At 36.1% G+C, this 12,800-nt stretch overlaps 1 protein-coding gene across 1 annotated transcript; it reads right to left on the bottom strand.

Annotated features, from left to right (window-relative positions):
- Window positions 1-8,988: 8,988 nt before the first annotated feature.
- On the bottom strand, window positions 8,989-9,657 carry LOC100579019 (probable salivary secreted peptide). The gene has a single exon (XM_006564701.3). The coding sequence runs from the start codon at window positions 9,575-9,577 to the stop codon at window positions 9,173-9,175; it is 405 nt and encodes a 134-aa protein (XP_006564764.1). The 5' UTR covers window positions 9,578-9,657; the 3' UTR covers window positions 8,989-9,172.
- Window positions 9,658-12,800: the final 3,143 nt, after the last annotated feature.

A 12,800-nucleotide genomic window follows, 5' to 3' on the forward strand; every position in this document is an offset into this window, starting at 1 on the left:
GACGAAAACGTTAAAGTGTAGACACGAGAGCAGCAACGGTGTCGAAGAGTTAAAACCGATCGAACGAATTAATTAAGGTGTTAATTAATCAATTGATGCTTGTAACGATGCGAGTAATTGGCCACGCGCTGTCTGTTGTCTCGATCGACACGACGAATTCGAAATTCACGAGGTCGCGACAAATCCTTCCACTCCTACGAAGTGAACACAATGTCGTTGCTTCGTTGTAATCCAACTGGAAAAAAAGCTTTCTTTGCACACACGAATATATTTTTTCACGTGATAGTACGATAAATCATTCGTCCACGAGCACCTTTGTAGCACACACGCGAATATAATGTCACGAAACACGATGTCGAATTAGTAGACAGCACACGAAGAACATTGAAGTTGAATTTCAGTTGCTAAAAGCAACTTTAGTTTCCTCAATACTGCGCCACCATTGAATTCAGTGTCGAGATTGTAACGTTATGGCGAAATATTGACACTCGGAATATATCTTAAGATGATAATTCTTTTGAATTTTCGTAAAAACAGTGAAGAAAAGCTTCAATCACAGTTCAATCACAAATCAGTCTTTAGTTGTTTCTTTCGATCGTTTTCCACAGGAATAATATACAATTGAATTTTCTTTCAAACGTATTTTCTTTCATATACCAGAAATTTTATTATTTCTTTTATCGATATATTGGAATAAACGTTGGTCTATTTCTCGTAGTTGATCAAAAAGATATTTGAACAAATCCACTTTTTTCGAAAGCAGCCAATATGATATTCCGTTTGCGCGCGAAACAAGATTTCAATTTTTCAAATATGTCGTACGTTACAAGATAATGGCTACAATAGCCTCAGGTCTGTTAGACTAATGGCGTCTCTTCGTTCCTTGGAATGTTTTGTATATATCTTTTTGTATATTTCTTCTCGTATATTCTTAGAATTTGATTCTATAACTTACTTTAGGCAAATTGTACTGTTATTGTTTGTAACTTTGATATTCCTTCTACACTTAACCTCATAGAATGAACGATTTGCAAGTGATTTGAACCAGCTTCAGTTCGAAATATCGATGATTCATCGATGTACTTCGAAAAAATGTAACGGATTTAAATCGACCACGAAACGACACTATAACACAATCCGACCACGAATAAAAATAGTCGCGATGAACTTTTTAACCAACAACGAACACTTTTCGAAGCACAAATTCGATTTTCAATGTCTCACGTAATGCCGTTGTACCGGTACTGATTCCAATCACACATACGAAACACGCACCCTAGTGGTTTAATGAATAAACTACACTGTTCCTTCCCTGCAACTCGTCCTTGTGAGCAATCGAATTCTCGTTTTCCTGATATTTCGAACGAGAAGAATGTCACACAGCACAGATATCCTTTAAGGATGTTTTGCAGTAGTCACGTTTAATCACTGTCAACAGTTTTGTTTTCTTTCCACCACTCTTTTCGCTGTCACTCTCCCTCTCTGAAATGAAAACACGCGAGACGAACACCGTAAGCACTGCGGCCGACACGATCGTAACCGAAGCGAACCGAACGAGAAACGAGCGCTTCGTTCGAGTGGACCGTACAAACCAACGTGTTACACCGGCGATTGATTTGCTATCGCAAAACGGTTGGTAACTACTGTTTAAATAGATGTTTTGTCACGATGTGATTCTTCACCTGTTTTAATCTCAGGTGTATGCCTGTATCTGTACTCTTTATTTTCGCGAAGATCGCGTGGATACTTTCAATCGCAGTCCCGTGCCGTCGCTGCTCGCTCGTCCGTTGGCGGGCTTCGAATGACGAGCTGCGATCGCTCCCCACGCAACGCTCCGGCTTTCTCACTCGTTCTCCCTCGTACCTTGCGCACACTCTCTCTATCGCGTTCGTAAACGTTCTGTCTTCCTTTACTCCTTCCTTTCTCCCTTTCGCTCGCGAAGCTTTCGCTGGCTAGCGCGCACTCTCTTCCTCTTTCTCTTTCTCTCCTAACGATGCAGCCAGAAGAGAGCGACAAAGAAAGGATTCGTTCCAAAGTATACCGAATAGTATGCATACGACAAGGATGGAAAACAACGTGCGCAAGCGCCAAGAACGTACATACTTACTGGTGCTATCTGCGAGGCGGTAAAAGCACCCCCCATGAGCACAACTTCCGTGCAGAGGAGGAAGAAGCGGGAGTCCCCACAGCACCCTGCCATAAGATACAAGGGGTGTGCAACTACCTAGTGCACGGAATACGTGCACACAAGAAAGATCCTCCGTGTACGAACCTATCTTCTCGGTTGCGCGCGAGAGAAACATTTTTAACACCGATGAGGCGGCTCAGCCGGCCATCTCATTAAGGGAGCTGCGGAGCAGGGGATATGTTGCATTCGCACGATGCGTTTCGCGAAGCACGCAATTAAAAGTCGCACTTTCGTCGCCATTTAAAGCTGTTGTAGAAACTACGAAAAATTACGCACAGCTTTAAGTAAACCGTTTAAAATACTTTTTTTTAACTTTAATACCGTTCGTGTATTGTTATTTTTATAAATATTTTTAAATATTAAAAAATAACTAACTGAAAATAATGATAAATGATACATTTTTAATTCTCTTTTTTATCAATTTATTTCATACCTTTTTTTTTTATTGTTTAATCTATTGAAATTTAATCTCTGGGACAGATTTTATTGTATATTCTTTAATTAAATAAATGAAAATTTTTTATATTGATTCAATATTAATTTTAGATATTTTCGTTAAATCTCGTGTAAACAGAATCTGTACTTTAATATTAATAAAATACAATAATTTTCAGATATGTTTATAAATTTAATAAATTATTTTTTCAATTATTTATTTGTGCTTATTTCCAGACAATATACAGGGAAAATCTTTTTTACATGGAAGATCATCGCATTAAAAAATCATAAAAAGTAAAACACATATGCTATGATTCATAAAAATATCATAATTCATAACTAATAATCATAATTTCTAATAAAATTCGACGCGTTTTTAAATTAAAACAAAAAAAATATTAAAATTTTTTTTATTTATTTGATAGTAAATTATAATAGAAAAATATATGAAGCGTAATAAAAAAAAAAATAGAAATTTTAATAATACGGTAATCCTAAGTTTGAACATGAGAGTCTGAGATATAGTGAAACCCGCTATAAGTAACTTCGGTGTTAGCTATTAAAGTCCTCTTATCTAAAAACTCTTTTAAAAGTGTACTACCAAAAAAGACGGCACCACAATCCACAAGAACCAAGCTTGCTTTAGCGACTCGAGGAAGATCGTATCTCAGCACTGTTTATCGACTTCACTCGGTAGTTACGCGTGCTTCCGATGCAATTTTCCAGTAACAAGCAGCTTGTCAATATAGAGTAGAAAATTGGCCTGTTTTATTTTTTAAAAAGTAAATCGCGACATTTTTATTACCAAGTATTAAATCTGTACACGCGATCGATACTCCATTATTATCAAAGATGCTTAATACACAGTATACAATATATTTACTTGAAATTTATTGGCTATGATACGTTTATAATTCATTAAAAATAATTATTTCCTAATGAAAACTTTTCAATTGACATGTTTTGCGTATTATATTTAAACATTAATAAAATTTTCAATTAATCTCTCATAGCACAATAGATTGGCTAGCATAGTTAAAATTTTCAATCAGTTGCGTACAAATGTTAATGAAGCTTCGTTATTTTATTTATATATATATATTAAATTAATACGTTAAATTGGTTTGTATCGTTTTTAGAGAGACGTTTCACAAAAATAAATATTAATATTTTCATAATTTACAAACGAATTACTTGAAAAAAAAACAGTTCGTTAAAAAGCAATCGCATTTCACCAAACGGTTTCCGCATTCAGAGATTCAACTGCCGGAAGTTATTCGAATGAAGTTTGGAATCAGTTCGTGTAGAAATGTTCCATTACCTCGTTTCTATTTATGAATGGGATATATTTTATGTATGAATAGTTAACCTAAATTCATTCGTGTCCATATTTCAACAATTTCTTTCTACATCATCGTATTCATTATAATATTCTGAAATTATTCAAATATCATACGAATGGTACGAATGGATTAAATTCACGTAATAATAAACTCTTTGTATATTTTCACGAAATTACATTGTACCTCGTACATAATTGGAAAAATAATTTATATTGTGAGAAGATCTGGTCGTGATAAATCACTTATGGTTGATTTACACTTACAAAAAGTCGAAAGTCTTATCTACAATAGAATGCTGTGGTTTTGATATACATACACGCATCGTATGGGTAAGTTGTCTGGTAAATTACGATCGATATGCGGTAGAAACGACGTGTCGACGATCCTCATTTTTCTCCGCCGCTCTAAATAATGAAAGTCAACCCAGTCTTGGCAAATAGCGGGCAGACGTGGAATTGTTGCGTGCCGGCTTGCTCCTGTCTTCTTCGTTTTCGTTCGTTCGGTCTGTCTTCGAAAGACAACCGCCCTAGTCGGTGTATTGAACTTTCTTCCTGCGATTAAATATTTAACGCCTGGATCGATACAGTTCCGTACATCCATGGTCTGCGACACGGGTTATCTGGCCGTTCTATGCGAGACTCTTCTACTGGCCAGTCCGAGAAATTACCAACCGACCCTTTGCTTTTCTCATACGCAAACACGTTCGTATACGTCACTCTCAATCTACTTCATCCTTCCCTTTCAAGCGACTAAAAACATTTTCCTGTACGAGACAGTCCAAGTGGCGGCACCCTTGCAAAAATATCTGAGACACCCCTGAAAGTGGTCCGCTCGAAAATTCAGTTACCATAACCCAAACATAAATATATAGATCGTTCATAAAATGATTTATATTCCTAAAGTTTCATAGATTTAAATCATATGAAGCATTCGCAGTACGAATAAAGATATAATTAGATAAAAATAATTGATTCATTCGTCGTTCATAAAAAAAAAAAAAATGTGATAAATAAGATCCAATTACAATAAATACATCTCGATTCAATTCAATTACATACAAACATTAATGATTTTTATAAAAATGTAACATTTATCTTTAAATAATTATTGAAAAAATTTATCTAATTGATAATACAAAGTACAAGTATTGATGATACAAATTACGTAAATATTTTAAATCTTCCTTTAAGATAGTTATTCCTCAGATCGATACACGAAGGTGCGTAAATGTCAATATTTATTGACGCAAACCCCTGTATCCCTCGACGATGATTACCTTTGCTATAGTTCACCTGTTCTAACACCCACCACTTTTACGTCCTTTTACCTTTTCTAACTCTCGTACGATATGCCATGCCATTTTCTTGGAACGTGTAATAATTTATCTTCGGTAGTAACGTTAGAAATGTAAAAAAGAAATGTTTCTAATTTATTGCAGTAGTAAAAAAAAAAAAAAACTGAAAGATTCAAGCATTGTTAAAATTTTTAAAATTCTTACTTTATATTTATTTATACAAATGTATGTAAAAATTCGACGAAGAGCGATATTCTTTTAAACGTTTTCCTAATTTTTCACGTTTCAAATGCGCATTACACTTCTTACTCGCACGAAGTAAGAAGAACTCGTTCAATAAGTTACCTTCTACACCGACGATAGACGTTGTCTATAGAAATGAGTATGTAGATTCAAATGTAGCATAAGATAAAAAGATTTTTCAGAGATGGTAGTTCCATACTCGGGCGGTACTTTTGTTCTGCGGTACATAGAGCTTTTAAAACTGGTTGTCCCAGTTCTTCCTGAATTTTAATTCTAAAATATTCCACTACTTATACTTTTTCTATCCGGCCTTACTTTTATTGCAATTATTTTCTCTCTTTGTTGAATAAATTAAGGAATAAGGAAAAAATTGATCGCGCGCATGAAACGTAAACTAAAGTAAAGGCTAATTGGTTTAATAAGATTAAAATAATTTAGATAAATCTATAACGATGATAATAATTCGAATTTAAATCTACTTAAGCATTTTCAAAGAGTAGAATAAAAATAAAAAACGAATTAGATGTATGTTTTTAATAATAAAAAAAAATGATATTAATGTAATTTATTCATTATATTTTCTAAAAGATTTTCTCACTATATATTTATATATCTTATCTATCTATTTTATCTATTTGATTTGTTCTTGACAACTCATTAACTTGTTCCTTTTCAACTGTGATAATTGCATATGATTTTCTTCCCAAGGAAACCGATCAAAGGATATTAAGATCGTGTTTCTCATATACATAAACGTAGATTATTTGGACATAGTACAGTTAACGAGCTGACCGCATCGGGTAATACAGTTGACTTACGTTGTGACCGTACTGTGATCTTGCATTTGTGCCTAATCAGTAACTGAGATTAGTTTCAAAGGACTTACCGTTGATATCAAATACTCCTAAATGGATCTAGGATTTATAGTCAAATGATATATTAGTACATCTTGCTACCGAAATAATATTCCGTAATATTCTCCTTTACAAATGATAAGAAAAATATTCAATAATAATGAGAAAATAAATTAATCATAATGCAGGAATATCATATTTTTATTAATCATTTTCGGAACGATATAATCTATATTTTATCATTGTTATTTGTATCATTTATTTAATCATTTATTGTTTATCTTTATTGTTAATTTAATCAATTTTATCACGTGATATTTTGAAATCGATATGTATACAAATCGTCAAAAGTACGCATCCTCGCACGGATGAATCTTTAACCACATCAGTTTTTATAGAAGATTTGTTCGAATCGTGTCGAGTATCAAACGGAAAATGCAAGTCAGTTGGCCAATCCATTAAAACCATTTCATTGAAGGAGACTTGCTGTGTAACGTTTATAACTCGGCTGACTTGCATTACGTCAGTAATATTTCAGGTAGCATGTGTCAAACATTTGTGATACTTTTCTTTTACGTTACTTTTAGTATATATAAAGTAAAAGAGAAAAAAGAAGAAGAAGAAGAAGAAGGTAAAAGATAATGTATCAATAGTTCCATTCTTTCCTTAACTTGCTCCACATGAAAATTTTTATTACTATTTCACACGACTTCTCTTGATTTTAATGCAAAAAATTTAAGAAAACAACGATTTTTCTTTTAAATTTATCCACTAATGCTTATTTTGAATCGACAGCCTGTTCTGTCTGTTGCAAATGCCAAGGTGCACGATCGTGCAACGCTTCCGTTCGTTCGTTCGTTTTTGTCCAATTCTGTCATCGAATTGTCTGTCCAGCATTGTTTCGCATGCACGTTCGTTCGTCAGCTTCACAAGTTTACAAGCAATAACCAAAAGCGTGCTGGACAGGTTTATGACTAGGCACGGTGGTCCTTACGCTTTTGCATTATGGTCGACTGACAGTTGCGGTCAAATGTTCGTGATGCGTACTACCACTTTACGAGCCATAGCTTTTCTTCTTATCAGAATTGATTACACGACAGAGAGCGAGAGAGAGAGAAAACTGGTTTGAATTCGAAATACCAATCTTCCCTCTTATCCGATTTTTCATCGTTAAATTATGGTTTAAGTTTATCGAGATTGGCAAGGAAATGTAAACGACCTGTATTCAACGCGATACATGCGATACATAGTATTCCTCAATAACCACGAGACTTTCTGACTTATCAATTAATCCATCGATCGGATATAAAAATATATTCGAAGAATCTAGAATAGAATTCTAGAGTCCACGATACGTACGTAAATAATACGATTATAGAACCGGGTGTCAAATGGAGGAAACTTTGTAAGTTTTTTTATATACAAAACTATTTTTAACCGATCGTGAAGGTAATAAGGCAAAACTTTCTTATTCTTCAGCGACATGTGTTATCGTTCTCTTCTATATCCCCTCGCGTTTCTCTGCACCACCTTCCGATTTCTGATTGCACAGTATAGATAACTAAATTATCGATCCTCGTCCTATCTATATACACGATGAGATTACACTAGCACAATCGTATCATCAAATTATACGCTTATTTCCGATGTGTTTATCCAATGATGGATGAATAAATATTTCAGAGTAGCAACGCTTTCGCTCTATGCTACATTATAAAATCATTCTTCACGTTGAGTACAGCGAATGCAATAAAATTATATAACAAACTATTATTATACTCCTGTCTTGTTTTTATTTTCAATACGAAATGTATCTAAACGTTCGAAAGAAAATTTCATTTAAATTGAATTATTCGCTGGTTTATTTCTATTTAAACGGAAACGGAAGCTCTCGCTGGCCCCTAAGCGTCCGTCGTCGTTAAAGAACAATTCGCAAAGAAAGAAAATTATATTTCCCTTCGGACGCGTTTTGAGAGAAGACGTTTAGAGAGAGAGATTGGAGACAAGCTAGGCACTCTCTAACTCATTCCGTGGATGGAACGGAGATAGAATAAGTAGGTTAACGAAATGGTCGTTCGCAAGCTTGAGATACCGCCACCAATTCCAGTGGCCCTCAACTCGATCCCAACTTCCTTCTTCGAACACCGCTACGATCCTCTCTCCTCCCCTTTCCCTCAGATTGTAGAACGCGCCAACAGAAGAGACAACAATTTTCCAGTCGGTTGTTCCTCCTTCGTGCTCGCCACGCGTGCATGCGCAAAATGGCAGTTTGCACGTAAGCCTGCGGAAACGGAGGATCCTTACCTCTTAGGGATCGTCTACGAGGCGGGGATTCCTCGTTGCAACGGCGAAGAAGCGGAAAGGAACGAAGGAAAGAATTATCGGGAGTGACCCGTTGGGGACAAGGGGTTCGGTTGATTAAGGCATACAAGAAAGACATTCCGTCAGTGAATTCCTCGCAATCTGTTTTTCGACCAGCGTCCAACCGTTTCACTTTAGCGTTAATTGCATTATTATCGACACCACTTCTGAATAACTTTCTTCTTCTCGATTTTTCTTACCTATACCGCATTCTGGACCCTCGCCCTCGTAAAAACTAGCTCGAGCTATATATTTCAATAACGACTATTATTAATCAGCAAATTGATTAAATTTTATTATGCTCAGCATTAAGCGATAAGATTAATTACAAATTGAACGAATAAATTATCCAAAAGTCCGTTTTATGTAGAAAGAGATTAAATAACGTTTGATTCGCATATTTGGAATACGTGTCTCAACGATTGGTCTGATCTGGTGCAACAGCGGACGCTTATGGTCGTGAGTAGATCTCGACGATGAAGTTGATTCCGTGACCCCTCTGGCTCTTGAACCGGATAGTGACGTTGTTCCATCCTGGGCCACCAAAGAGGATGCTCGCGTACGCCCCGTTACCATTGGTCTTCTGATCGAGAGCTCGGACTTGAGTAATCCTTTCGAATCTCGTTGTGTTGAACGTCTTCTCGTCGGTTACTATCCTGCCCCACGAAGAATTCTTGATGATACTTTGCCTGAGTATAAGTCTGTCGCCAGGCATTCTATATCCAATGATCAAGTCATGGGACTTGTTCGTGTTGTTCGAACCGTAGAAATTAGGTTGTGGCGCGGAGCTCACTTGTGACGCGATTAATAACGAAATGGCCACAGCCATGATCGGCAAGAAAACGACGGCTTTCATCTTCGATTTCGTTTGTGCGATCGACACGAATTACGTTGTATCGCTCAGACTGGTGCAAACTGTGGGTTTCATATCAACTTGGTTGCTTTAAATATCACCACCACAGCTTATCAGTTAACTGGTCTTATCACGATATATTTGTAAAAGCATTATATTTGCTCTTTCTGGAAAAATTTTAATTCTAGGAATACGTACATCTGTTTTGCGTTTATCATCGATTGACTATCGTTTACAGATAAATTGATTAAAGAATTAACAATTAAGATCGTTACGATTAAATCATGCGATTCGAATTATTTTTAAGAATATAAACATCGGCGCTCTTAATATTCCAATTATTTAAATTGCCTTGTATAATAACGTAAGGTTTATAATTGAGGTTTTTTTTTTCCTTATCTAGTTTCACATTTTTTATTACGTTTCATTTGTTGTTATGTTAACGCTCATTCTTAGAAATGTAATTAAATACACGAATTCCTCGTATCACACGTAAACATTTTTATCTCTCTCTCTTTTTTTTTTTTTTAAGTATGAAACATATGTGTACACACAATTCCTCGAGTATTAATCCTGTCCAATTATCTTTTTCTCAGAAATTCAATGGATATAATAACAATTTCGAGAAACGATTCATTTAACAATATCTTTCTTCAGGCGCAGACGATAATCATCATTACGATTAACGATAGAATCTTACCTCTTAATGTGTAAGGTGTTTGGCCTCAATCTCGTAATAGACGGCGATCTCTATAATTCATGAGCAACCCGACTCTATCTAATGTTGCATCCTGCTGTGTGTATACTCTATCCTACGCCTTCGGATTCATGTGAACCATCAATAGGTTTGCGTTCACAAATTCACGGTGTTGAGATCTTTGAAAGCATCCACATAACGTATCATCAAATTGTAAAAATAGCCTTAAGTAATTAATTATTTGTGCCTCAAAAATATATTCTACGATCAGAGATCTTGCCTGGTCGGATTTTACCGATACGATGGATTTAGATTCATTCGCAACAAATGTTTACATTTCTATTAATGTCTCGTGTTTGCTCAGCGGATAGAATTTTAAACAATTTTCCGTGTATTCTTTCTGAGATTTTTCCCACGCGCAACGGCAAACAACGGGATTTTGTAGTTGGCGCCCTACATTACGAGCTCCACTGACTGCGAGAGCTGCAGCCGCTTTGTCAAGGCCGTTGTAGGTTGTTTGCTCAGATGCTTGTTAACCGTGTGAGCATCCAATATGTTACCTCGTGTATGCACTTAGGTCCTGCGTCGAGAGTAGATTCACTCGGATCATTAAGTCAATTGCTGGATACACGATGACAGAATATCGGTGGTAACAGCCATGAGATGCATTTGCGATGCAAGTTCGTATCGATAGCAAAAAGTTGACAAAAGTTTCCTTAATATATAAAAAAAAAAAATGAAATTATTCATTTTATTTTAAACTTATTCTTCTTGATGAATAAGCACGAATTAGAGGTAAGAAGGTAGCGTCTTTTCGCACAAGAAAAAATTGAATTTTAATTTTTAATCTAAAAAAAAGAATGTTCGTATTCTTCGTTCAAAGAACAAACATCTATTTCGAGATATACTCGCGCCTTCCTGACATGCTGAACGGAAGATCCCAAAATCTGCATATCAAGATGCTTTTGATTATCTCCTCGTGTACTTGTAATGCACAAGGATCAACCGTCTTAACGAGATAAATTCTGATCCAAAACTGACGAATCCGCTTTCCTAGCCAATCGTCCGCTCGCAAGGTTGGATCGGTTCGATTCGAAATTTTCCGTTCGGTCGCCGCGTGTATCGCCGCGATCAATCATTGACGGAATAACGGATCCCGTCGTATATCGTCGAATAATTAATACGTCACGGTGAAATTTAATTGGATTATGATAAGAAGGGTGAATTGGAACAATCGGTTCATTGAATCGATAATGCGGAACAATGAGGAGATTCGTTGAAACGTTGGCGTTAATTATAAATCGCTTTGCGAAGAGTGGGATGAAAGAATCGTGGGGAGGATGCGGGGATTAAAGAACGCGGATAAAGGCATAATAAACGTTGAGGTCATCCCTTTGGGACAATTAGGCGAACAGAAAAGTTCCATCGCAGTTACGTAACCTCCTGACCGCCCCTATAAGAGTCAGAATGGCAGCTACTAGTTTTCTCCATTATTCAAACCTGTTCGCATCTTTTTCGACCATTAACGTATCATATTAGACTTACGATGCCCAGCTCGGGTATCGTCAAACGGATGATTATTCTTATCGATCTTATTTCGAAAAAATAATTTGAAGAAAGGAAAGAAATTCGATTGCACTTTAACACCTCGGTGTTTGAATAATGAGATATCGAGTATAAGAGGATTAGATAATGGAGAGAAATATTTTTCTGGAATTAATTTAACGATAATAGTTTGGCGAATGGAATGGCAAAGGAATGGAAAATAAAATCTCTGTTGATCGATCGTCAACATTTCGGTAATCGGTTCATCGATATTCACGTAAACGACATTTAAACGTAGAATTTGACATCTCTAACGGAAAATCATCGTTACGTACGTCGGTAATTAAACAAACTCGTAACTAGATCGTATCTATGTTTATTTCGAATTGAAATGGTGTATCATGAATCCGTTATTCGTTGATCATACATTATGAAGTGAAACCCGGTTCCATTGAGCGGTGGCTAGTTTTGGTTTATGGTGTTTCGATTATCCCTATAGAGTTGCACGCGCCGGCCTATATATATGTATGTACGTTTGTACACGTAATTTGCATTCGTCGCAATACGATAAGGTTAAACAGTTACTCCCGACGACCACAATGCCAAACATTCTAAACGTTCGATCGATTCGCTTATTGCATTCCGATCCTTTTCTGCCCCGTTCACTTTTAACACCGCTGTTAATATCAATCGATGTAAACTCGATGATAAAATTAAATAATAAAATCAAATTAATCGAATACAATTCAACAAGATCCACGACCAACTCTTACTCTTTCTATTTCTTCGTTATCAATAGATTGCACGATCTATAGATATTTGGCACGACGATAAGAAAGACGAGGGGGGCCAAGACGAGGGGCTATCGAATCGAAATTCTCGATAGATCGGGTAATACGAATGGGCCGCAAGGATAGGCTAATCCTCAGAAAGCTCAAGCTGCAACGATGTCGATGCGCTTTCAGGAGAACGACGTGTGCGGCC

This window comes from Apis mellifera, linkage group LG2 (genome assembly GCF_003254395.2).
Source record: "Apis mellifera strain DH4 linkage group LG2, Amel_HAv3.1, whole genome shotgun sequence".
In the NCBI taxonomy this organism is placed as follows: Eukaryota; Metazoa; Arthropoda; class Insecta; order Hymenoptera; family Apidae; genus Apis; species Apis mellifera.

Coding starts and splice junctions, on each gene's coding strand:
- LOC100579019 (XM_006564701.3), bottom strand. CDS start 9,577: ATGAAAGCCGTCGTTTTCTTGCCGATCATGGCTGTGGCCATTTCGTTA.